At 33.1% G+C, this 27,847-nt stretch overlaps 1 protein-coding gene across 8 annotated transcripts in view; it reads right to left on the bottom strand.

Moving 5' to 3' along the window:
- Bsg (immunoglobulin domain-containing protein Bsg) overlaps window positions 1-22,958 on the bottom strand; it is a 100,708-nt gene extending 77,750 nt beyond the window's left edge. For 2 of the 8 annotated variants that reach the window (XM_017622414.1, XM_017622463.1), the window contains exons 1-2: window positions 22,597-22,950; window positions 12,302-13,239 (exon numbers count right to left, since the gene is read on the bottom strand). In XM_017622414.1, coding sequence (XP_017477903.1) covers window positions 12,302-12,365 — 64 coding nt within the window. In that variant the 5' untranslated portion in view covers window positions 12,366-13,239; window positions 22,597-22,950. The other 6 variants (XM_017622418.1, XM_017622456.1, XM_017622449.1 and 3 more) reach the window with 6 other exon arrangements.
- Window positions 22,959-27,847: the final 4,889 nt, after the last annotated feature.

Below are 27,847 nucleotides of genomic sequence, written 5' to 3'. Positions count from 1 at the left end.
AAAAAAAAAAAAAACAAATAATGCTAAATGCAAACACAGCTGTAGAGACATATGACAAACCACAAAATAAAGAAAAAATCATAAGTAGGTATGTTTGTAGGGGCACTACTCGTGGGAGACACTGATAAGTATGGTTAATAATAAACAAGTAAATATAAGTAGACATGTAAAGTGCCAAAGAGTAAATAACTGAATGCATTTGGTTTTTTTTTTGTTTTTTTTTTTTTTGTTAAGGAGGCGATGTTACTAGCTATGTACAGACAAACTTGCATATGTATTTTTGTATGCACTTAATTTATCAATTTAATTTAGAAAGCATGGCACTTGGAAGAAGTAAAAGCGAGGGGTACTTAATTGAAAAAGTAGAGTAGAGATTTTCTGCACCAAGGCACACAAAACGAAAATTTGCTTATAAAATTGATTTGTATTTAAATTTTAGCAGCGCGCTACCGCTTATAGAATTATTTCTAGGGCTGTGCGATTATTAAAAATTTTCATTAATCATAAAGTAAAGGGGTTTGAGTAAAAACGCAGAGAAACAGATTTGCCTCAAATACCTGGAAGCGATGAGATCTTTTGCCAGGCTTGGAATAAGCGCCAACCTGACCACCCTCCAAGTTCTTGGAATATGTATGTACATACATATCTACATACATATGTATATCCTCGCAACCTGCAATTGGCGTAGATTGGAATCAGCCAACGGCACGACAACTTTATAGTAGCCGTCTGGCCGCACTGATTTGAAGAGTTTAAAGGTGTTGAGCGTTTATTCAGCATGATTGCTGAGGTTAGGTTTCATGAGAAATGGCAGGGGCGGAAATTATTTAGAAATCTTTCTTTTTCGATCAAGAATAATAAAACTTAAAACTAAGCCTGAATGTAACGGTATAATATGATGAAAAAGTAAAAAACAAAAAAAACATCGATTACTAGCAAATACCCAGCGTGCTTCACTGCGCCTTGAAAGTATTTTTGTGTTGTTTGATACTCGTAGTATAATATATACTTCATTTATTTTATAAATTATATCGAATAAAATTTGTAAAAAAGGTGGCAACCCTCCTCAAAACTATTTTCGGCAGTAAAATTTCATAAACCTTTTCAGTTCGATTAAACTAAATTTAAATTTTCAAACAACCCTTCCCAAAAATATTTTCGGCAGTAAATTTCCGAAACCTCATCATTTTGATACCCATATTGCAATATTCAATTTATCTTATCAATTTAATTAAGCTGCAATTTTCAAACAGGTGGCAACTCTCTATTTTCTCCCTTCTATATTTGAAGTTAGAACTCTAGAAATACATAGGTGAAAACTGCATTTAATCCCATGCATTAGCTTTAAACGGTTAATTTATGGTTTTTATTATAAAGACCAATTTCCCACCTCGTCTCTCAAATACGCCAAGACAGGCGAGCTCATCGCAGGCGCTCGTCTATGTAAATCTGGGCGCTTCATGGCAACACTCTATACTCTCGCGGAAGTCTAAAAAAGTTGTCTCTTATACATTTCGATTTCTGATTTATGCATTCCTGGTGTTGATTTTTAAGGTTCTTACTCCGTGGATATGCGATCTCTACTGAAGTCTTCTGTTCGACAACTTGTGACCAAAGAGCTACACTGCCCACCAAAGGGACAAGAGCGCATTTGTAAGTGTTAGTAAAAACCACAACAAGTTCATCTAATGAGCTCTCGGGTGGAGTCGAGTTCTTCTTATGTGACGATAGGACTGAACAGAGATTGCTTCGGTAGTTACCCCAGTTTGTGCCCCTCAGGCCCCTCCATAGCGGCTCGGTATAGTTGTTATGTGAAACGGTAGTCATACGACCTGGCGTTATGAGACGAAAGTTTATAGCCAGTATCACTAACTTTTTGACTTAAAATTGCTGGTGACACCGGTAGTTAACCGGATATTACCTTTACATGCCACATATGAGTACTTCAAGACATATGTACATATGTATATACATACATGCATGTTTACATATGTATGTACATACATTCCTCGAGCAAGAAAAAAAAGCAAATCATAAATTTCAAAAGCAAGTAACTCGTGAAATTGCTGGTACTTAACAAACAAATTAGTTATGACGACAGTGAAGTTAGGCAGATAACTTAAACATTAACTGTATGCCAACAAGAATATAATATCTATGTTTGTACATACCCGTACAAATGTATTTACATACATATATGCCATTGATAAGATAACGAAATGTCGCAATGCGTCACATGCATACATACATACATACATACATACATATCTGCAATACACTACAGAGTATAGCGAAAAATTAAAAAAAAAATAAAACAAAACAAAAAAATATAATTGAAAGCAATAGTCTTGAATGTCAACCAGTTAAAACTGCTTAAATTGGATCAAAGCAGCTGCGATTGTATTTATGTATGTATGTGCATAGTAACATAGCTGGTCGTGAAAAGTTATTCATTCCATTTAACTCTATGAGTCAATATTATTAACACACTTAAAGTGCATGCCAGTTTGAAAAACAAAAGATCATTGACGCGTAAAGGATTTAAAAACAATCACAATAATGTGACTTTACAGTCAATCAGTTTTCGTATACATTTTTTTATATAATAAATCTAATAAATTAATTGATTGGCGACTCACTCGAAGTTTTTAAATGGGCTTTATATTCGCTGTATTTGGTAGGTTCCTGATATCTCAGAAAACAAATGCTCAGTTAGCTCTACGCTTGATGCAGGCATCCCGCTGGCTTCTTCCAAATATCGACTCAAATCAGCTTCAATTGAATTGGTCAACGGAAATCGGGCTAAGTAATCCATCTGTTCGAGTACTAAGCCTACTAAGATAACAATGAGAAAATATCTTAAATTCTTATACTAATTGATCGACCCACTATCAGAACAATGGTCGTTATTAGTACAGGTCACTACTTAATGGGGAGCGCATGGTAAGCGAATAGGATATTCCGCTAATAATTTTTGTCATGGCTGCATATGAGAAGGAGGCCCCTCGCTGTCAAAAACACAATTTACTATCTATGTATGTATGTACATTAGGGTAACAGTAAAGACGGAATTGTAATGCTCCCCTAGGATTGTTCTATATAGAAAAAAAGTATACCCATATTTTTTTATTTTGAAATAGAAAAATATTAGAGGTCGCTCAAAGCGCTCAAAGTTTTCCCTGTATTTTTATATGACAAAAAAAATACCAATTTTTCGTAGAAATGGTATAAAATTCTTGAAAATCAATATTTTTCGATTGGAAACCCCTGGTTCTCTTCAGGAGACTTTCAATAATAATACCCAATTGTCTATTTAACCATTTGTTAATACTAACGATTTTTTATTGGTCGCCCCATTGCATTTCTCAGGGTTTTTGTGGGTTTTTGGCGGACCTATAAATTATAGTTGCAATGAAAAATGGTTAAATAAACAATTGGGTATTATTACTGGGAATCTCCTGCAGATAAACAGAGTTTTCTGGTAGAAAAATATTTATTTTAACTATTCTATACCATTTCTACGAAAAGTTGTTTCTCCATATAAAATACATGGAAAACTTTAGGCGCTTTGAGCGACCTCTAAATATTTTTTGATTTCAAAATAAAAAAATAGTGGTATATTTTTTCGGTATAGAAAAATCCAGGGGGTGGAGCATAAAAATTCCGACTTACTTTTTCACATGCATTTTTGGACCGCCCTAATGTGCAGGGAGCTACAGTCAATAATATAGTACCAAAATTCAAAGTGTTATTGTTTGCATCTTATGTGAATTTAGCTTTTTTAGAAAGGAGCCTTTTATTTTTGTCCGTCGAACAAATGAACCTAGCATTTTTTATACTCGTATATGCATAGTTCGATCTATAACAGAAACTACATAAATAAAAGTTTCAAAGCTTGCACGAAGCTCCCAAAAATTAATCAAACTTTAAAAAAATTTTATCAAAATTTGAAACTGTTATTTCAGGATTTTCAGAAAATTTTCGAGTATTCAGTTTTGTTGCCCATTCAATTTTAGTACAATAAAGTGCGTTGATTTTTTTACCGTTGCTTTTTTTAGAATTTTTTTGTCGAGGGCGTTGAGTATTTTTCCTAAAATTCTTCACAAAAAGTTTGAAATTTTGATGCAATTTTTTTGAAGCTTGATTAATTTTCGTTAACTTTGTGCAAGCTTTAAAACTTTTATTGGCGTAGTTTCCGTTATAGATCGAACTATGCATATACGAGTATAAAAAATGCTAGGTTCATTTGTTCGACGGACAAAAATCAAAAGCTCCTTGAGCGATTTGAATATGTAGCTATTTTTTTGAGTTGCCACCTGTTTGAAAAATTTCGATTAATTAAATTGATAATGTTGATGTTGTTGAGGCTATATTACAATTTGGGAATGAAAGTGGTTTAAGAAAACATAATTTAGAAAATATTTTTGAACAGGGTTGCGAAATGTTTCGAAAATTTTATTCCATTAAATTGATAAGATAAATAACATATTATTACAACATGGGTATCAAACTAAAGAGGCTAAAGAGAGATTAATTTTCAAAATTTTTTAAGAGGGTTCCCACCTGTTTGAAAGTTTTAATTTAATTAAACTTGTACGCAAAATGAAATATTACATTTTTGGTATCAAACGAAAGGTATTTAAGAAACCTTTGACTTACGACACATTTTTTAATAATATTGCCACCGTTTTCCTTGGTGGAATCAATAAAATTTTTCATAGAAATAATTTCGTTCGTTGCAGCCACAGTCTGCTACGGAATCATCCATCACAATGGGTACTTGCATGGCAAAGATGCATGAAAACGAAAAAACCAATAATAATATTTTGTATCTCTTTAAATTTCCTTGTAATTTCTGATTGTAAACTATACTCCATTTAATTCTTTATAATATCCTAGAATAAAAAATGGAAAATGGAATTACACTTTTAATCTTAAAATTTTACTTCGAATGTATGGCGAGTGACGGTGGAATCACCCACATTATGCTCCTTCGTGAATACTCTTATTAGGCCCAGGTTTCGCTTTCTGAGAGGGAGGTTCTTCAAAAAAAAACGTGGATCAAAGAAGATGTATTTTGGAATAAATTTCCGTCATGCCTTGTCAAATTGGGTTTGGCTGCAAACTAGTTCCATCTTCGGAGTAATTTTTTGGAAAAACGGGTTGGTCCGCAAATGACATTTTGTAAGGAATGACGGAAATTTGTACCAAAATGCAACATATACCCACCCAGTGGGCAACACTGACAACCAAAAAGAGAAAGTTTAAAAACGACTTTAACCCCAATAGGGGTTTACTACAGTAGATCGCCCTGAAACGCCATAACTAGCAGAGACCTACTTCATCATCCTCTAAATGTTTTATTGCTAAACGAAGCCCAATTTTTGTAAAATTGTTTGTTGTTCGTAATTCATGCAGAAATCTGCTGTGCGCTTCACGCTTCTCACAATACTTCTTCAGGATCCAACATTTTTTTTTTTCGTTTAATATAGCCAAAAAAAAGTCTCCTAACGGCCTATTAAGTCATACTTATTTTCATAACGTTATATTTCGCTAAACAATGCGAAAATTAAGCCAATATCTCGAATACATTTCCCATTAACATATGGCGCTCTAGCAAAGCTAATAAAACTAATTATAAGCTGTTTTTGCTCAAGATCACATTGTATTTAATCACATGTATGTATGTATGCGTACACACACTTTTTTTTTTTTTTTGAAATATACTATATTGAGGTGTAAAAATATCGCACAACTCTAAATATTATATTAATATGTCCCAGACATTGGAAAAAAACTGAAAAGCAAAAAAAAAAAAACGAGCATATGAATGCGCGAAAATTTGGTATGTCTGGCAAATTTTCCGACAATACGTACTATAATATATAGCACATTAGCGTTACATATGTACATATAAATATATATATTATATTTATTCACACGATTGTTTTGACGTCGTTGGTTGTCTAGAAACGCGATTTATTTTTATAACTTAAAGACACAAGAATCAAAGAAGAAATCGCAATGCTGTGAAATTTCATACATATGTATGCATAAGTATGTATTTATGTAGAAAAAATATATATTTTTGAAAAATATAATTTTTTTATATGCTCTATGTACTTAACCACACACACACACAGTCAGTCAAATGATGTGAGGTTTTTCTATATTTTACACCATATGAATATAAATTTGCTAAATAATTTTATGTACTATATGTAAACTATGTACGCAGAGCACACATTGCACATTGCAAATCGGTTTAAAACAAATTATTTCGATGAGAAGCAGCAAAGAAAAAGAAACACACAATACTTGAAACGATTTTATGCACTTTCAATGCGAAATGTATGTATGTAAATACGCACGTATGTATGTATGTGCCGACGAGTATGCATGCGGAATAACAAATGAAATCAATTGTACATAAAATGAAAATGTGTTTTTTTTTGTTTGCTTAGTATATTTATAGACTAAAATGCGTATGCAATTGCGAAAATATACATACATACATGTCTACATATATTTATTAATACACATTCATGTTTATATATATATGTAGATATAACTATCGTTTTTTTTTTTGCATGTGGAATAATGTAAACATTGAAAAATTGTTTCCATCGAATGAATGAATACGAAAACGCAATGAAATATTTAAGAGAAATATACATAAACTATGTACTATGTATGTATGATCAGAACAGAAACCAATTAACAAGGCAGCAAACTAGATTAAACATAAATAAAAAATACCACCGCAGAGGTAAAAATTTTTTATGGCGAGCATATGTGAAGGAAAAAATTAAACGACAAGAAATGATCTCTCGTAAAAAATGGTACGCTGCCTAGTGTAGCAAAACCAAGTACATAAATTAATCAATTAAAAAAAATGATGTATTAATTCACATGTACATATGAACAACATACACATACACATCGCTCATTTACTGCAATAGTGTCATAAGTCAAAATAGATAAACTCGAGCAAAACGGCTTTAAAATTTTGAATTTGCATATATGTACTCCCATAGTAAAAATGAATACAGATTTTGTTCTAGTGAGATAATGGTAACCCATACAGCTATGAAATTTTTACACACCATAGAAGAAGAGGCAGCAGTAATTTCTGCATACTCAACTCAAAATTTATACTTTTTGGATTATGACACTATTGAATTAAATTAGCGATATACATATGTATGTATATGTATGTATTAGAATCTTGAGACCTGTAAAAAAAAAAAAAAAAAAATGTGAAAATTTTTGGAAACCTTACGGGGGAGTTCTGTCAAATGCATTCTAATAAGAAAACAATCAGACTAGTAATTAAGTGCTTGCTAGACATTTATAATAACATAAATTTATTAAAAATTTATGTAAATTGCTAATTTTAAATTGTGCACATGCGGAGATGAATTTTGAAATCATATGAGCAAATCTCCCGAGTTGTTACATTTTTCAGCCGAAAATGGTGGTATACCTATATTAAGGGCATAAACAGACGGCAACGTCAATCCAGATCAACTCGGGAACTAACTGCACTTGATGCGGATTAAGTCCGAGTTAATCGGGTTCAACGCTGTTGTCTGTTTTTGAGCTTTAAGATAATGCATTATCGTCGGCTTTGTGTAAAAAACAACGCGAAATTGCAGTTAAATGAAAACTTAAAAAATATATATTAAAAAAAAGTAAAAATAACAACTCGTGCTTATGTACTCGTAGTTGTGTATGTAACGTATATGCCGCGTAGTATCATACATTCGAATATGAATACGGTGACCAGATTTCTGTGGCCAAAAATCGGGACATTTCTAAAGCATCGAATCCGAACATACAATTCTGTTTTTAGAATAAAAAGGCTGAATACAGTTTTATTTGGTACAAAACAAAGAGAAAAAAATTTAAAAATTTTTATTATTTTTTTATGAAAATATAACTTACTATCTAAAAAAAAAAAAACAAGTAAATCGAAATTTCAAAATTTGTAGAACATTTATAAAATTTCGACGAATTTGAATAAATCCTCATCACGATTTGAAACATTTTAATCAGATTTTCTAGCATTGTTTTGAGTATGTAGTTTTGAAGCCCATTAAATTTTAATATAATAAAGTGCAAGTGCTTCATTGCATACTGTGTATGGAAGAAAATGCGCGAACAAAAAATTTCCAATAATCAACGCCAACTCCAAACTATTTCAAATTGAATTAAATCGATTACAAAACTGTAGAATGTTTCTAAGAAATCTAATAAAAAAGCGCAAAATTTTGATGAAACTTTGTCGAGTTTTGCTAATTTTTGTACAAAGTTTCAAATTCTGACTTGCTTACTTAGTTACTTGTCGTTGTTAGATAAGGAGCTACACTTAAAAAAAAAGTATTTAACATTAAATAATCGAAAGGGGAATACCCAAAGGAAGTTAAAATGTCTCTTCCCTATTTATATTTTCGCCACTCTATCCACAGCTTATGTTTTTAATATCCACGATTGTTTTGAGGGTATTAGTGTTATTTTTCATAATTTCATTAATTATATTATTATATTATTAGCCAGTATATGTTTTGTGGCTCACTTATATTATATGGCCGTTGTGATAACGAAAGTGATGCCTCGTTTGTATAAAAAAAATTGTTTTTTGGCCAGAGTACAAGGAGAGTTTTAATAAATGAATAAAGGAAACACTGAAAATCGGGACTTAATCGGTACAAATATGAAAAATCGGGACACTTATACGCCCCGACTTTAAAAAAATATTCAACGGGACAATTTTCTCAAAATCGGTACTGTGCCGCCAAAATCGGTACGAACGGTCACCGTAAATATGAATATTCTATTTGAAAATGTGTTAAAGTCATTAAAAAACTAATTGATTGAAATATATGCAAGAAGAATGCTTTAGCGTTTTTTTTTTTTTGGCGAGCGAAGGAAGCTACACTAAAAAAAAAAAGTCGTGAAATTTCCTCATATATGTATATAGATTACCTTTTAACATCGAAAAGGATCGCTTAATCCATATTGTGTCACAAAGAGCTTATATTACTCTCTTACTCCCCAACCATTCCAAGCTAACATAACTTAATGGAAATAAAAGCCTTGATGTTGATCTTATTGGGCGATTTTACGTTCAGCCTAACCTATTGCCATTCACTTGAAAAATGTTTAAAACTGAAATTTTTCAAATCCTATTAAGTAATACGAGACTTAACTATAAAAGAGAAAGTTTGTGAATGAGTATGTTTGTTGGTTTTTCACGCTAAAACGGTATTTCTATTAAATTTGTCATATAGATATGCTATAAACTGGATTAAAATAGAGGATATTTTTTTAAGAGAGTTCCCACATTTTTGAAAAGTTAAAATTAATTTAATAAAAGGTTAAATGAAATATTTTCATATGGGTGTCAAAGGTAAGAGGTATAAGAAAGCTTTATTTCGACAATATTTTTCAAAGGGGTTACCACCTGTTTAGAAATTGTCCATTCAATCAATTTAGTTTACAAGTTAGAATAAGGATTTTAATGTGGGTATAAAACGAGAGGGTTTTAAGAAAGCTTTATTTCTAAAATATTATTTAGAGGGTTGCCATCTGTTTAGAAATTCACAGTCAATTTAATTAACAAAATAAAATAAAAATAAATAAAATTTTTACGTGAGGTTAAACGAGGATAGTTTTAGAAGATTTATTTCCAAAATATTTTTTTGATTTTTGAGAGACTTGCCACCTGTTACGAAATTCAAAATCAATTTAATTAAAAATTAAATGAATGGTTTTAAGGGTGTCAAACGAGGGAGATTGAAGTAAAGATTTGCCTCTAATATATACTTTTTTTTACGAACCAAACTATAAACAGTACTTGAGAAAATTATACTTCTTAAGTATTTAAGTAATCAGTCGGTTCATTCTTCGAAAAATTGGAGTGGTAACTAAAAAAAAAATCATTATGTACGAAAATGTGTTGTGTAAACATTTTTCATTGTGAGGAACCATTATCATCGTACAAATCGATGTGATACTCTTTAAATTTCCCTCTTTCAAACCCGGAACGATCCAAATTTATTTCTGGCCAACGTCTTACACACTTCGTCAGAACTTCTTAAAACATTTTTGAAGGAATGTTTTAACACAACAATAACACGGCGTTTTGAGTTGTTCGAAGACACAAAAAATTCACAACCTAATTTGACAACAAATGACGGAAATTGGATCCAAAACACAACATAGACGGGTTTTTGTTGATGGAACTGTAAGCGATTTTGAAATACAAAAGCTACAAAAGTCGTGTCGATGTATGAATTGATTTAAGTTTATTAGTACAGTCTCGAATATGCTTCATGTTTCTAAGGATTTGAGTAGTTGCAGCTGAAGAAAGATATTGGTATGAATCTGAATTATGAATATGTAGTATGTATGAATGTATCTACATAGTTTAAAAATCTTAAGATATAAAATTTAAACTTTTAATTGCCCAACTAAACACAGTTGAAAAAAAAATTATGATCAATATTAAAACTGTCGACAAAACCGAACAATTTCAAAACACACGAAATATCCAATATACTCCCGAAACTAGGAGCCAAATATAGTAAAACTGCGTTTTTAGTCTTTCTTGTTGAAGTCTGTTTTTTTTTTAAAAGAACTTTGAAATTTCAAAGCTATAGTTTATTCAAAAACTTACTTTTCAAAATTCAGAGAACCTTCGCCAGTATTTAAAAAAAAAAAATATGCCCAGAGCGAAAAAGCCGGGATCGAAAATGTATTTTAAAATAATTTTTTGTATACTAGACTAATAAATTTAGCAAGACCAAATTTGAGGTTGTGGTAGTGCAAATATTAGTACTTAGCATACATATATTTTTCAAAATATAACTATTGGAAATTTTCAAGAATATTCAGGTTTAAGATTTTAAAAAAAGCACTTTCATTACATATTGGTCATTGTGTACCACAAAATTTAAATGTTTTTCAATTCTGGCGAAGTTTTGCTTTTATTTGATATCCATATTTTTATTCTACATTACACTTAATTTTTTTTAAGCAATTATATCCTTGAAATTTCAAAGTTCTCTAAAAAATGCTGACGTTAGAGAGAAAAACTAAACTAACTAAGTATTATTGATTTTTTGTGTGTAAAATTTGCTGTCGCGCGGTATAATCATTTACAATTAAACGCAATATTCAGTTTTGGAAAAGAATGCAACAAAATGCGCCTTTGGGGCACACCTATGCAACAGCCTACAAATTTCACGTATGTACTTAGAAATGCGTTCACCTTCCGCCACTTGCCAAGAAACAATTGGTGAGACAAGCAGGAAACATTGCACGTAGTTGTGGTGAAAATGCATAGATGTCACCAGCATATACTGCAATGACAATGGTGAGGTGAGATGATAATACAAGTGCCTAAGTAGTGCCTTCTTTTTATAATTTTCTTTACCCTTCATCTTATTGACACAATCAAATGCACTTGAGCATAAAAACGTTTGGTAGGGAAAGTGAGAATGAAAGTGAAACTGAAATTAAAATACCTACATGAAATAAAATTAAAAAAAAAATAAAGAAATTACGGTACATTTAAAAGAATAAATTGTTGGTAAATACTAGGTGGTGGTGGTGGTGGCTGGCGTTGGTATTTTACACAACAATGGGACAAACTGTATACAAAAGTGAATTTCAAGGAAATGAGAAGAAGTGTAATGGAAATAGGAAACACACAAGTTAAAAACAAATAAGAAACAAGGTGAACACATAAGAAATGTGACAGTTAAAGAGAGAGGGATATTGTAAAACATAGAAATTGTATTGTATAAATTTTGTTTAATTTTTTTCTATTTTTTTTTTTTTTGTTTGTTGGTAGTGTTTTTCTGCAACTTGCCCTTTTACAATTGTGTTGTGTTTTGCTTCGTTTTTTTTTTTTTTGAATATACGTTAAATAAACAATTTGCATTTGCAAATTGTATTTGTATTTGTATTTGGGTTTTATATGTAAGTATGTATATATAGTTTTTTTTTTTTTGGTGTACTTAAATAAAAAGACATAAAAATATATACTCGTATGCAATAAAAATATGTATGTAGTAGAGAGAGAGAGATAGGTTAAGTTGTTTAAATTTAAAATATTATACGTATGTATGTACATATTTATAAATAAATAGTTTTATATATTTTAATTTAAACCAAACGCAAAACAAATAAAAAATCCATATTTTACATACATAAATAGTTTAGTTATAGTAGATAGATATGTAAATTAGTTGGTAAATTGTGTGTGCGCATGATATGACATTCGGGTACTCACCAGCATAAATCGCTAAAAATATCGAGAGGAATGAAATGACGCTTGCCAAGAATTTTGCCTCCATCTTTGGTATTGATCCGTGGTTTGTACTTTTATGCTTAGTATTGTAATTATAACAATTGCGATTTTTACAATTTCTTTAAACTACTACTGTTGTTGTTGTTGTTGCTGTTGTTGCTTGGTTGGTTGTTTGTTTGCTGGCTTGATGATTGGTTAGTTGCTGTTGCTGCTGCTGCTGCTGCTGCTGGCGCTGCTGGTGTTGATGTTGCAGTTTTTTTCTCCCCTTTTTTGTTGTGATTGGCTTTGCTATTTTGTGAACTTGTTTTTTTTTTTTTGTTATAAAATATTGTTGCCACGTCTGTTGTTGTTGTTGTTGTTTAATTTCTATGTATTTTTGCTGCAATTACTGTAATTAACGTTTCAAATTTGGTTATTAGTTGTCGCGATTTGCTTCTTGCTCTTTGCTGTTAATGGCGCTAACGTAGGCGGTTGTAGCTTTTTTATAGGTAGTATATATATGCACATGTATGTACTATCTACGTATGTATGTAGTATATATGTATGTACATATGTACGTCTACATATAATACATATGTCGGTGCTATTAACTTTTCCTACTAGTATTTATTATAGATGGCTTGTAATTTTTTATTTTTTTTTTTCTTGTGAATTTTCTCCAACTTTATCTTGCTGCGTTGCAAATATTTTTAAAATTTTGAAATTTTCTTTTCGTTATTTTCTTTAGCCTTGAATGGATTAGCTCTTTTCAAATCGCCCTTTTTTGTGTTTTAATTTTGCGTTATGCCAACGTGGTTGTCCCGTAACATACATAGATGTATTTTATTTTTAATTATTATATTAAATTTACATTTAATTTTCTATAATGAATCCAAAGTTGATCGTCGTCTTCGTCGTAGTCGTCGTCGCAGTTAAACGAGCTGCATCATTTTGTAAGGAAGAAAACGAAAAAAAAAAATGTATATTTAATATGAACAAAGAAACGTTAATCGAATAGTGACGACAATGTCGACGACGACGTTGGCGCGGCCAGCAACAGCGGGAATCACGATGATCGGCCGAGATTTACAGGCGTTTTGTGGCCCGCGACGATGACAACGATGTCAGTGCGCCAAAAAAAATTGGAAGAAAAAGAAATAAGAAGAGAGGAAAATTTATTTAGTTAGCACTTACGAGTATGTGCACTTTTTTTTATTCGGAAATATTTTGTATATAAAAAAACGCGTTTTTATGGTTTTTAATTATTTTTTAATTGATGTTCAAGTGTGTGTATTTTTGTATGTTTATTTTGCAATAATTTGTTTAAATCATTTAAATCACTACATTTATAGGGGTAGTCATGGAGGGAGCAGAAAAAATTTCTATAGCACGCGGATACCGTTATTATTTTTTTTATAAATTAATTTATAATAATAATAATAGATCGGCGCTTACACACATGTTAGTGTTTGGCGGAGCTATATTTATAGGCTTACCGAAAAATGAAATTGAAGATGGCACCAATTCTGATAATTAATGATGGAAATACGTTCCAAAATACATATCGAGCCCTAACCGCTAAAAAGACGTAAGCGACATTTTGTTAAAAATTTTATTTTTTACTGCATCAGAAAAAAATGTTGAAAAAACTCTGTTTGGCGGTTAGGGGCTCGATATCATCCCCTTTCCACGTATCTACGTTTTTGCGAAAACTATTAGAATCATTAGGCCCATTCAATATCAAAAAATTTTTACCAAAATGCATTCAATAACCCAACAAATTTGCGAAGGAGCGAATTCGAGAGCGTAACAACCCGAGAGAGCTATGAATTTTACTACAAATTCCTGCAGGAGACAAAAAGTAAGGTTATATTTCAAATTCAAATGTAAACAAAGTTTTTAAGAGGATTATTTGATGAAACAACAAACAATTAGCGAAATGAAAATATGAATGAACAATTTTAATCTAATGTATATTTTTTTTTTATTTTTATGACGATGGGAACTATTTCCAGTTAAAAAGAAATTGCGCGCCAAAATTTAACCGCCAGAAAGTGTCAAAATGGTGTCAATTTTGCTCTCTATTTTTCTTTTACGCTTAAATGAGTGCTCGCTAGAACTCGTAACTCAAAAAATATGTCATTCAGATTTTGAATGTCCAGATTTAGATAGGTGTAGAGATTTCCGACCCTTTGCAGTTTAATAGATTACAGCTATATTTTGCAGACATTTTTTAAATGCTTGTTAATTCAGTTTTCCGGAGCGTGCATATACGTTCCCCCAAATCCTCCAAAATATGTTAAAACAGTTTTCGAAATTCCGACCATATATAATTTCTACATTTCTCACCGCCTCACGATAGAACTGTGCTACGGACAAGCGGCAGAAAGGAAGAATGCAAGGAATGATCGAAAAATAATAGAAAGAATCAATGTGAACAAGCCAGGCGCAGACACTATTTGTTGGCCATCAACCGTTGACCGCAAGTCACCTCAAAGTACGAAGCGAACGAATAAAAAAAAAATTTGCACGTTGTACGGAGCGGCGAGGAGGCGATTGCGCTCACTAGTGTCTACACATGTAAGTACTATTACACACGCACAGTTTGGTACAATTTGATTTCGACTACACAATTCACACTGATTTTGTGCATAAAATAGACTGATAATTTCTATTTTTTGTTTTAAATGTTTACTCTTTTTTTATTAAATTATTTCTGTTTCCATTTCTCTTGGAAGCACAAGTAAACGAGAACTGAGAACTGAGAACCGAGAACAAAAAAGCAAGCGGACACGACAACGGCGAGCACGATACTGACTGACTATGAGTGTTTTCACAAATAGAAAAACACTACACCACCCCGACGAGAACAAGGAATCGAAATCGAAATCAGCGGCAACGCCAACGGCGACGACAATGACAATTACGATGACCACCAGACAAAGAAATGAAGCAGAGTGTGTAAATTATCCACAACAATATAACAGCGGACGATAAAGCAGGAGAAATGGCGAAAATAATAGAACTATGTACTATCGATATATAGTAGACAAAAAAGAAAAAAAAACAATTTTTTTTAACTGAATATTAACAGTGGAAGGCCGATAAACATGAAAAAAAAAAATGCAAAATACGGCGCGACGCGGTGACACCAACTAAAAGCCCAGAATGATAGCGACGATGGTGGTAGCGGTGGCGGCTAGGAGCACAACATTCGCGAACGACCACAAATGAACGACTAATCATGACCAGAGTAGCGAAAACGGTATTCGCAAACAACCAGCAGGCAAGGCGGGCGTTAAGGCCACCACCAGCTTGAGAACATGCAAGCGATTATAGCGAGCAAGCGGAGCATTGTTAGGCAGAGCGTATAGACACGCGAGCAGCAAGTGAGCTAATCAGCAAAGCGTTACTACATACAGTGCTCATTGCTGATCGGCTACCGCTACATATCGCTTATGTATGTATTTAATTCGATAGTGTCATAACTCAAAAAGCTAAACTCGAGAAAAACGGCTTTAAAGTTTTAAATTTATATATCGTTACCTTAATTTACATAGGCCCTAACCAACAAATTTTTTTATTTTACAGGAGCAGTAAAAACGTTATAAAAAGAGTATCAGAAACAGGTAGCGCTTTTTAAAAAATGGCATGTAACTCCGTTGATATTGGTACTAACAATCTAAAATTTTTATTGAAGGTGTATTTTAATACATGCTACCAAAATCTGTGAAAAATGCAGTTTCGAAACAAAAGTGTTGGTTATGGCCTTGGTAATTAATTAACGATATACATACATACAGTTACGGTCAAAATAATAGAATCAAAATTCAAAATGATGCTGTTGGCAACTTATATTTATTTTTTTATTGTTAATAATTTTCATTTAAAATATGGGTTGACCTATGTATATCAGATAGCACATAAATAAATGTTTCAAAGAATGTACAAATTTCAAAAAAATTAAACAAACTTAAAAAAATATCATCAAAATTTTAAACTTTTTAATCAGAATATTAAGAACATTTTCGGGTATGCAGTTTTGTAGCTCAGTAAATTTTAGTATAATAAAGTGCAAGTTTCAAGTCGCTAAATAATACCGTTGATTTTTTAGATGTTTTTTTTTTTGTGGAGGGTGTTGCGCATTTTCTTCCATATAAAAGTAAGTTTTGTTCATGCGTTACATGGAAGAAAACTCGCAACACCCTCGACAAAAACAAAATCTAAAAAATGCAAATTTAAAACTGATTTCCGAAAAGTGATTTTGGAGCTCACACAAAGTTTTCCATGCATTTAATATGGTAAAAAAAAACAAATCGTATAAATGGTATAGAATTCTTGAAAATCACTATTTTCGATAGCTTATTTTACCATTTTTTAATATTAACGTTTTTAATGGGTCACCCCATTGCATTTTTCGGGGGATCTATAAGAATAGATAATATTCAAGAATTCTATACCATTTCTACGAAAAATTGTTTTTTTTTTTTTAACATACAAAATGCATGGAAAACTTTGAGCGTCCTCTAAATATTTTTTTTTATTTCACAATAAAAAAGGGGTATAACTTTTTCGGCAAACAATCCTAGGTGGTGAGAGCATTAAAATTCCGACTTTACTTATTTTGGATCACACTAATGTACATACATACATGCTTACAAGAACACTGTCGTCGCCGACTGAAGATGCGATTCCCATCAGAAACTGGCGAAAATGCTTCAGAGAAGAGTAGTGCTGTATATACATTCCGCGGAAATGTGTGATTCTAGTAATTTATCAGTCAGTAAATAGATTCCTTTCGAGCTGGCCCTACAAATTTATCTTTTCTTATCTTATGCCTTCAAGATAAAGTGGCTAGTTTTGTCATTATTTGCATAGCCGTTATCTCAGTCAACGTAATTATAAACGTAGTTATGTGAAAAAAAAACGGGAAACAACACGGCGTATGAGGAACCAATAGCAAGTGATAATTTTATCATAGCAAATACAAGTAAAAAAAAAAAGATTTTAGGAATAATAAATTTGCCGCATTCTGACGACTGATAGAAAGTATATATGTATATTTTGATATAAAGCCGCATACTTAATAACATAAGCATGTACACATGAGCCGCTTTTCTTTAAAGTGGCAGAAGTGGTAGTTTTAGTAAGACACAGGTATTCCGTTTTTTTATAGCTGTAATCATAAATTCAATGCATGATAAAAACATTACAAGGTAAATTCATTCTCTCATTTCGTCGGCCATGATTTTTTTCTGACGTTTGCCAACATTGTAAAATCATATAAAATTTAAAATAAAAAAATTAAATTGTTCACAATTGTTGTTGTTTGAGATTGAAAATGAGAATGTGTGTGTGAGTTTGAGTTTTGATTTTAAAATTATATTGTTGGCAAACGTCAGACTGCCTCTCAATGGTTTTACCTTGTTATGTTTTTATCATGATTCAATGAAGGTCGATTTCTTGTTAAAGTCAACAGAAAGAAACTTAGCTATACAATTTTATCGAATTTTTTTTTTTTATTTTTGAACGGAATAAGTCCACCTAATAATAATCATAAAGCTCTACCCCGAATTACAGCCGGCGACGGTAAAGCGGTCGGCGGTAAGCGAACAGCTGTACATTTGCCGCAGTGAAATCCGTCACAGTAAACACAATTGCAGCGCACGACGGCTTCAGTCAGTTGTCATTTTGAATTGAAAATTAAATATTTTTTCGGTTCGTGCGTGTATGTATGTAGATTTGCTGGAAAAAAAATAAATAAAAACATTGCCAAACTTGTGAAAATAATAAAAAATACCATGATAAAAATATAGTAAGGTAGAACCGCTGAGAGTCACTTTTAAAATTCTTGACGTTTCCAAACAATTTAATTTTTAAATTTACTCACAAACTCACACACACATTTTCATTTTCAATCTCAAGCAACAACAATTTCGAACAATTTCAATTTTTTATTTTCACTTTTATATGATTTTAAAATGTTGGCAAACTTCAAAAAAAAATCATGGCCGACAAAATGAGAGAACGGTTCTACCTTGCTATGTTTTTATCATGAAAAATACTACAATCAAATAGAAATAAATTTAAATCAACCGAAAAATGTCGGCGTTAAAAACGCTGCCGCCGCAAATATGAGCCATTACATATGCCTTTGTGAGTTTTTATTTTGACAGCAGTTAACCGTGTACCGCTTTACCGTCATCCGCTGCAACTCTGGGTAGAGCTTAATAAAAGCAACTTTCTTGCTAAAATAATTACTGATTATTGTGACTTCAGCATACAATACGATTTAGCAGATATTATCTAGCGCCTTAAAAAACAGGTAAATGTGTGGGAGATATCCCTCAAACGTGAGGTTTTGGTCATTCAATCCAGCGATGAACTGATTATGTATAACGTTTTCAGCACATGACGGTTTTGATGGATATGAAAGAGTTGACGTTCTCGCAAAAAATGGGTGCTAACAGAACCTGTATGGTTCACGGCCTTTCTGTCGTCCGTCAAAGGGATACACAGCAGAGCTCCAAAGGGGCAAAAACAATGTGTATAAGAAAGTTATTACAACTTTTAGAGGAATCTCGTTTAGAGGAATCTAAATTTATGTCGAGGGTATCTTTGGATTTTTACAGGCCACCGGTGAGGTCTTCAGGTGCTGTGGCTGACACACATAATGCCATTTCCTTCGTATCATAGGTTTAAGACTTTTACACTTCGGGGAGCGGTTATCGTTTTCGATTTAAATTTGGAACAGATTTGTACATATATAGGTCGCTTTTATTCCTTAAAATATTAACAACAAAAGTTTGTTACCTAAGGGTAATCATTTTATTTTATTTCTTTTCCTCTTTAACAATTTTATTAGGCTTGAGGTCGTTTTTAATGTGGAAAAACAACAATATTTTACAAAATAATGTTTCATTAAAAACGGCCTCAAGCTCAATAAAATTGTTAAATATGATTTGTTATTATGCCAATAAATGCCATAAATCAACGCGCTTTTTAGAGGAGTCTAACTAAACCCTAACTTTATAAAACAAAATTAAAACTAGATTTTCAAGATTTTTCTAAAAAATCTGATTACAAATTTGCAAATTTATTGATTTTTCCAAAGTTTTGTACAAAGTTTAGAAATTTTATTTTTAATTACAAAATTAATTTTAGTAAAGCCAAAGTCTAAAAATTGAAGACTTAAATTTCGTCTTCATTTTTTATAATTTCATAGAAATATCTGTAGTTTAGTTTAACTAATGATTTAAATATAGTTTAAAATGGATAAGAGAACAGCCCTTAGAGAGTTATAAATCATCACCCGCATTGATTAACGTTTGCTAATATTTTTTAAATTAATAGACGCAAACTAAATATGTAATGAACTTGTACCACTTTCAAAAAAAAAACGGCTCATATGTACATATGTAGATTCACTCATGTGTACATGAGCTAGAAAGTAATCGACCTAAAAGTCTCTACTAAAAAAAATGTATGAAAGCAAAGCCCCACCTTTAAGTATGTACACTTTAAACCACATGTAGAAGCACACAGGCATGCAATGATACACCACCAAATAATGATGTTGGCGACAATTTTCGGCATTGGCAGACTTTAATTTAATGTGTGATTGTTTTCTTTTGGCCAATGACGCCAATCCGAAAACAATACACATTTGCATTTGCTTACTGCTTTAGTTGTAGCGTAAAGCGTACTGGCTTTGGAACTTTAATGGGATATATCGTAACCTTCATTTATGTATGTATGTACAAAGAGTCAAATCTATCACTTTTAAATATTGGTTAAATAAAAATTAATTTAATTTAATCGTGAATATCTTAAAACCCTGGCTTTTATTGAATCTGTAGTGGTTTTAAGATGCCATTAATTTTAGTGGGTTAGGACATTTCCATATTAATGTAACGGTAACCATACATAAATATGTATGTACATAGTTACAAGTAGATAGAACCTATGCACAAATATCCCTTTGTATAAATGCGCACTATACGAAGCACGCTTTTATAGCTTTATTGTGATTTCACATTCCCCTTTCCAAGAGTGTGTATGTGTGTATATGCGTGACTATGGTGCCATTTTAGTAATTAAGGTAATACCATATCTCCAACTTGCAGTCATGGACAGCTAACAGCTACAACACAACAATACTGGCGTTGAATTGGCGTCCACCCGGCAAGACAGTTACTTGAAAAGAACAACAACGGGACAAGTGATGTTACTTCCATTAAATTCTGAAATAGACGATCATTCATGGAACATTTTTGTCAAAGAAGGACTTTCCTCTAGTTTACAAACGAATGAAATGATCAAAGAATATGCAAGCCGCTAAGCTGCACGAAAAAACTCGCAACTCTTAACTATCACAGCTGTTTTGCGAACAATATCCCTACAGCACTATGTACATCATTTCAAGTGCGCAAATATCGTATATTACATCAAATTTCTACATCAGATTTGAAGCAATATTTATTAAACAATTTTTTCAAAATCTATAAAAAAATGTTCAACATAAATTATCTTTTTATGTACTTTTACCAAAAAACAAAAAAAAAAATCGATTTCAAATACACACTCTATACATACATATGTACATAAGTACATACATAAGAGCACATGAATTTCCGTTTTACAGCCAAATTTCCTGCTGGCTCCTAAAAGTATGCTTCAATATCCTGTCCAAAAGATATTTGCACTAGAACATAATTCAATTTCAAACACTTTTTTGAGCTCGATTTAAAAAATCATCAGAGCGACGAAAGTGATGATGACCAAACTCCAAAACACTGACTAATGGCAACAACACACTCATGTATATGCACATATGTACATAGATATGTATGTAAATGTACTACCGACATATGCGCCAATATTCTTATTCGGCACACTACACACTGCTCTATGACTGCTGAGTACGAGATGGATGACGTTATTTTTGCTGGACACGAGTGTAAACTACTGACGACAACGCGATTAGGGCGAAAAACGAGATGAAACAATAAACGATGAGGTTAGCTGTTTGCTACTTGGCACTTTGGCATAGCTTAACCAATGTAATGTTGTGGTATTGCAATAGTTGTACAAAAGCTATTAATTCCACTAGCTGAAGTGAAGGAAACTCAGTCAGCCTCAAACAATGTTATGCATTCTCTATGAATGTACCAGTGTTTGTATGTTGATACATACATTTTTGCATATACATATATAAGTATGCATGTATGTACATACAAACATTCTAAGACTTTTGTATTCTTGCAAACATGCTAGCAATGCATTCCAATATAAAAGTTCAGTACAATTGTAGAAGCATATGCAAGCGCCGCAAAATGACAGCATTAGTGGGTGAGGCGATGACGGATGCCAATATGTCGGTATGTAATAAATTATTGTCAGCCTGTTTTAATAGTGTTTGCATGGTGTCATTGATATGTATTGGTGCTGAGTAGTATGTGCATGCCAGCGTATTACTAAGCGGTGAATCGAATCATACGTCCATATAACCGCAAATCGTCCATTGACCAAATATACGTGACACTGGCTTGCATTTAATAGTTTAATTTGTTTCTTCTTTTTGATAGTTTTTATTTTTTGGAGAACAGAAAATTTAAATGCGAGCAGCTATCTCTACGCTAGACACACAGACAAAAACAAAAATAGAATTGAGGTGCTCCGGGCTAGTTGACGGACGTAGCGGTTTGCACAGACCCATGGCGGTCATTTGGCCAGCATGGGAGCACCCAAAAATTTGTAGATCGGCTCCACTTTACTTTTCACCTGCCATGCCTGCTGATTGTCGAGAAAATAGCAATTATACACACATAAACGAACTCTCATTTTTACCTTACGGGATATTCCCATTTCTCATTTATGCAATAATCGCGCAACAACAACTACAACTGAGCTAAGAACAAACACACCAAATGTATTTTTCTTTCGAAGGAAAATGGCACAAACCCCACGACGAAAACGAAAAATGATGAGACACGAGAACGGGAAAAAAGTTCCTCCGATGGCCACGGACGGCAATGACGAAATTCTTGCTGCTCCCTTATGTTTGCCTACTTTAGCAGAATTTCTGCTTTGTGATGGTATTTTTCGTAGTATGGCTTTTGTGCAGGTGTATGAGTATTAGAATGTATAGTGCGGGCTGTGGTGGTGGGAAGGAGTTGCAGAGTGGTAGAGGATCTTCTTTTTGAATTTTCGCTTTTGATGGTCTTGCTCCATATAAAATTTTTACTTAGTTAATTGCTCATTTTAACGTTTTTTCATCGACTTTTCAATGCTTTCACCTTATGATATTTCTTTTTTTCACGAGTGCCTCCTTCCTTTCACGTTCCTCTTCTCAATCCACGACCAATTCCAATTCACTTCGCCTTTTGCCTTTGCCTTTTCACTATTCGATTTTTTCTCGACAGGAATTTTTTTCACACTTTTTTCTTAAACTCATCACTGCACTCTTATTTTCCCGCAGATGTTCAAAATTATTGCATTATGGCAAACGATTCCTCGTCGATACTCCTCGCACTATATAATTATTTAATGAATTTACCTATGCACAGAATACAGAATTTATTTTCTTCTATTCTTCCATTGATGATGAATTTTTCACTTCGCTCGCACTTCAGTCTGCGAGTGACCTTAGAAACAGGCGCAGGGTTGCAATTTTGTCGCTGTCATCGGCAACCCACGTTGAACTAAAACGGAATGGTTGGATTTTTCGAAACGAATACCAAAGAACGTAAATCTTTAACTGCCGTCCCTAAATTGGAGCGCCAAGCGTTGCGTTTTCCATTGTAAACGACTTTCAGCGCACGCTATCTTTCACTTTTTTGTCCTTTCTCTTTCTTTCCACCTTCTGAGACCAACTTCAACACGTAACGCCCTGTCAAAAATTAAAATTCCTTTTGTTCGGCGCTAGCGCTGCGTTATTGTGGGATGCTCCCAGTGTTGCCGTTTTGGTTACTTTTAACCAATTTTGGTTATTTTTTTCTTGCCTGTGAAGTTGTTAAGATATTTCCCATTTTGGTTATTTTTAAAATTTGCTGTAGTTTCTAACTTTTGTATACATACAATAATTAAATCTTTGAAAAATAGTATAAACAAATACATTTATTCTGCTCAATATGGTTATTTAACTAAAGTTATTACTCTAAAATGGCAACTCAAGATTCGACTTATTCCGATAACAATCATGTGTTTACATATGCAAAAGAACAGTAAAAGTTCGAGGGTGCAACTATTATCGGTTCGTGTCTTTAATAAATAGCGGTGAATTAATCGCCAAGTTTTTGAAACGGCCCCGCAGTTACACAATTTCTATGTTCTTTGCACACACCTACATAGTATGTGCCTGAAATGACATTTGAATAATACGAGAGTTATTAAGAAGCCGCGAAAAATTATTAGAATTCCGCGCAAAATTGGTGTTTCNCGTCATTTAGAGTCTGGTAATGTTAAAGATATTAACATACATATGCACCTAATACGGGAAGCCTGATTTTCTAAAATATGTATTTATATATATACTTATATATGAATGTATCTCACTTATTTTCAGCCTTAAAAGGATTTACTTTTCAAAAATGCAAATAAAAACTGATTTTCTTTAGTTTGTAAAATTTGTATATACGTACTATATAAAAGAATTTGTGTTGACCTGAGTTATTAATCTAATAAAAAAATTGGTTATTTTTCCTTACATTTGGTAACTTTTTCGTCAAATCTTGGTTAGAAAGTTCTTTGAGCGGCGGCAACACTGGATGCTCCATACAAATTGTATGGGCAAGAGGATTTTTGACAGTTGTTTGGCGCTTGACATGCCAATATAAGGACGGCAGTAAAGGGCGGTTTACATACGACATTATCTTAGCTTTGTTTCTGAGTTCCGCTTTGACAGATAAGTTTATACAAGATTTTACATTAGCAAAGCAAAGCAAAATCATGGGCAACTCTCAACTTTTGCGCGCTTTGGCAATGCGCTGTTTACATGTGTCTTTTCTCGCGCGCTTGCATTTTCATTTAAAAACAATAATAAGGTAAATATGAATTATTATTGCTAGCATTAATGCATATTATTATATTGTTATCTATTTTACACAGATAAATAATAGAGGAAAAGGAGAACGCAGAAGCCGTCAAAGCTTTTATTGTAGCATACCTTCTACGATTTATACTTTGTTGTCAATGTTCGAAATGTCAAGCAAAGTGAGGAAAGTCGTACGTGAACGGCCCTTAAGAAGGGACAAGTTCTTCCGGACAACTCGCTGAAGTGTGGCGAGTGAGTCTAGCAGATTTGCAAGACGAATTCGCGTTCGTTTTGGCATCAAAAATGAATTTGTCGTACATTTGGATTTGTGGCCGCAAAGAACGTTGAGTTGAGAAAAAGTGATCGATGATAGTGTGGCGAATACTGCGGCAACGCGAAGCAAACAATAAGAAAATGGCAGAATGTTCGATGAATAACGTAGAATATTCGACAACAAGAAACGTCATGTGCAAAGCGAATTTATACAAGGCTGTGTTATACCATGTTTTGACCGACATCGAAAACATGTTTTCGTTGCTAAAACTGGTTTTCGACCTAAAACTTGTATTTTCGTCCATGTGAAATCTGTCAAGCGAAAACCAGTTTTCGCTGAAAACTACTAGGAAACTCACGTTCCACTCATTCCAATCGGTTTCTTCACTAGTTTTTTTCGATTATCTATCGAAGTGGAAGTCATATTTTATCATCTTTAATACGCCATTTCGGATTTATTGTTAATTGCCTGGCCAAAGCAAAATAAGAATGTAAGTTAAAGATTGTGAATAAAAAGAAAACGAAGGAAATGTGTTTTTGTTTTGTTTTTGTGTAGCGAAACTGCAAACAAAAGATGTAAGAAATGTAAACGAAAACACTAACAACCGGTGTGAACAGCCTTCAGCCCACAATCCCAAAACTCGTTTTCAAAGTGTTTTCGTTGGTGGTCAGAACATGGTAGTTTTGTTTGCAGACAAACCGGTTTCGGCGTTGTGCCATATTCAGTGTCATTTTTCCAATGAAGACCGCCTATTTCTCATGGGCTGCCACGATGTAGGGAGACAGAGGTGGCGCAATCAGCAGTACCGCTACTTTGGCCCCTATTATGAGTTGCATTCGATTTTCGACTGTGGTCGAAAGTGCTGAGCGAACGAATTTTCATTTGGTATTATGGCGCTTATTCGATGAAGAATAGCGCTATTGTGAATTTCGCCCGTTTAGGTTGTTCACAATAGTATATTTTTCACCGCTGAGAAGCTTTGTTTACAAATCGAGCAAACTAAATAGTGTGCTTATACATATTTATGTAAATTTGTTCTAATTAAAATGAAGTAAAAAAGAAAGCAAGTTTATAAAAACGTGGTAAAATTAGTACAACGAGTTCTGGTTCAACGATTCGTCGGAGGATGAGAGCTAAGTAAACTGGCCAGGAGTGGCAAATGTTTAAGAGAGTTTAAGTTTATTAGTCTTTCGAATATATTTTGATATAAAATATATTTAAGAAATTTGTCTACAGATTCATTAAAAAGTTCCGACCATCTAAAGAAGCGTTTGTGAGCCAAATCTATTTAAAATATTTTAAAACTATCAACAGCGCTACGATTTTGTTCTCAGAGATCGCGCCAACAGAGTATTGGGATTTTCTTTCACAAGTAAAACCAGCTTTTCGAGCTTGTGTTTAGTATTCACGATGTTAGAACTGCATGAAGTTAATAAAAATTGTTTAAAATTAGTGTCTAGCCGCCAAAATGTAAGAAAACATATACAAAATCATACATTTTTCACAATTTTCTAACACTTCGCTACACCATCGAAAGCAAAATTCTGTTCGACAGAAAATTCGATACTCAACGAAAATTTCGACACGCTTGCATAGCTCATAATACGAATTTCACTTGCGATCTTCGATCTTCGATAGCCAGCGAAGATCGAAAATCGAATGCAGCTCATAATAAGGGCCTTTGTGTTTGGCGAATTTAACAGAATCAGCTGTTGGTGTGACGTCATTTTAGCAAACTGTTTGTATGTATGCAGAGATGTTTATATGTATGTAAATATGGCGACCTCCGTGGTTTGAGAGGTAACACTCTTTCTCTCCTCCATCTCCAATTATTCTTTCCTTTATCTACACTATTCGTTGCTATCTTGACGTCATCACCCGCAGGAATGCGCAATCTTGTATTCTATCATTCTTGGTGGGCTGCAATATATGGCAGTGCTTATTGCTTGACATCTATTGCCGGCAATTCGATAGTTTGACAGCCATATTTTCATTTGAAAGAAAGCTTGCTGGTGGTAACATCGATGAAATTTTGATATTAAATCAAAATAAAAATCAGTTCCCTATTGGATTATTTATGATTACGTTTTAGGAAATTATTCACAAAGTTTTTTAAAGATTTAAATGTTTTTAAACACCGAAATTGAGAGAATTGGGGTGTTCACAGTTCGTTCCAAATACCCTGCAAAAATCGTTGGACCATGTAGTCTATTTGTGGTAAATTGGAGTACTTACAAAAGTGTTCCTCTGTCATGCTGTAGCGGACCAACTCGTGTCTCTGTGCCAGCTTATTGTTTGTTATCCGATCACTGCTCGTGTTTTAACGAAACGTGATTGAAGTTGAGCATTTGAAAGCACATTTGCATGTCTGGCTGTAGCTGAACGTGTAGAGATGCTCGCTGTTAGTTCTTAGCTCCCAGCATGTTCGGGTTCGAATACCGTCAGAGGCAACATGTAATTTTTAATTTTTGTCTTGGTTTTTATTAATTTCGAAAAAGCATTTGAGAAGTGAAGAACAAAAGCGTGTACAAACGAAAAAATATAACAGCAATGCCATTGTTAATATGTTGGAGTAGTTTTGTGCTACTCTGATGTAATGCAGGGATGGAGTATATGGCCTGCCCTAGGACATCGCAATGTTAATTGGACCATATTTTTTATATGAATTGTGGTTAATTTTGGAGTACTCTTTGGTCCTTAGGAAGTACTCTTTACACGCATGCATGGAGTAGTCGCGATTTTTGCAGGGTAGTGTCTGAAAATGTAGACGTCTACATTTTAAGACGTTTTCTAACCGTAAAATCTGTGGTGTTGTTGTTTCCCATACAAAATTGGAAAACGACGCCGTCTACATTTTGTCACACTCAAAGGTATGTTTTTTACGCGTCTACATTTTGCGACCTCGCAGCAGGGTTGCATTATGGCAATACTTATCACATTTTTTTTTATTTATTGGGCACGTTTTCTGTATTTGCATTTAATTTGAGAGGAATTTCTGATGAAAAGAAACAAATCAAGGAAAAGAAATAACAAATATTACGAATTGGTAATTAAGTTAAATAATTACAATTTTTCAGAAACAAAATCGAAAGGCGACATATAAAAAATGCACGCAAGGAAGAAATGTCTGGCAACACCAGCAAAGTTTTGAGACGATTTTGCGACGACTGCTAGAAAGGGGTGCTCACAGTTTGATGCTAAAGATGTCTCAAAATGTAGACGTCTACATTTTCAGACACAA

This window comes from Rhagoletis zephyria, unplaced genomic scaffold (genome assembly GCF_001687245.7).
Source record: "Rhagoletis zephyria isolate East Lansing unplaced genomic scaffold, Rhagoletis_zephyria_1.1 Rzeph_scaffold_00047, whole genome shotgun sequence".
Taxonomy (NCBI): domain Eukaryota; kingdom Metazoa; phylum Arthropoda; class Insecta; order Diptera; family Tephritidae; genus Rhagoletis; species Rhagoletis zephyria.
Note: the sequence above shows the minus strand (reverse complement) of the source record. Positions and strands in the feature narration are given on the sequence as shown.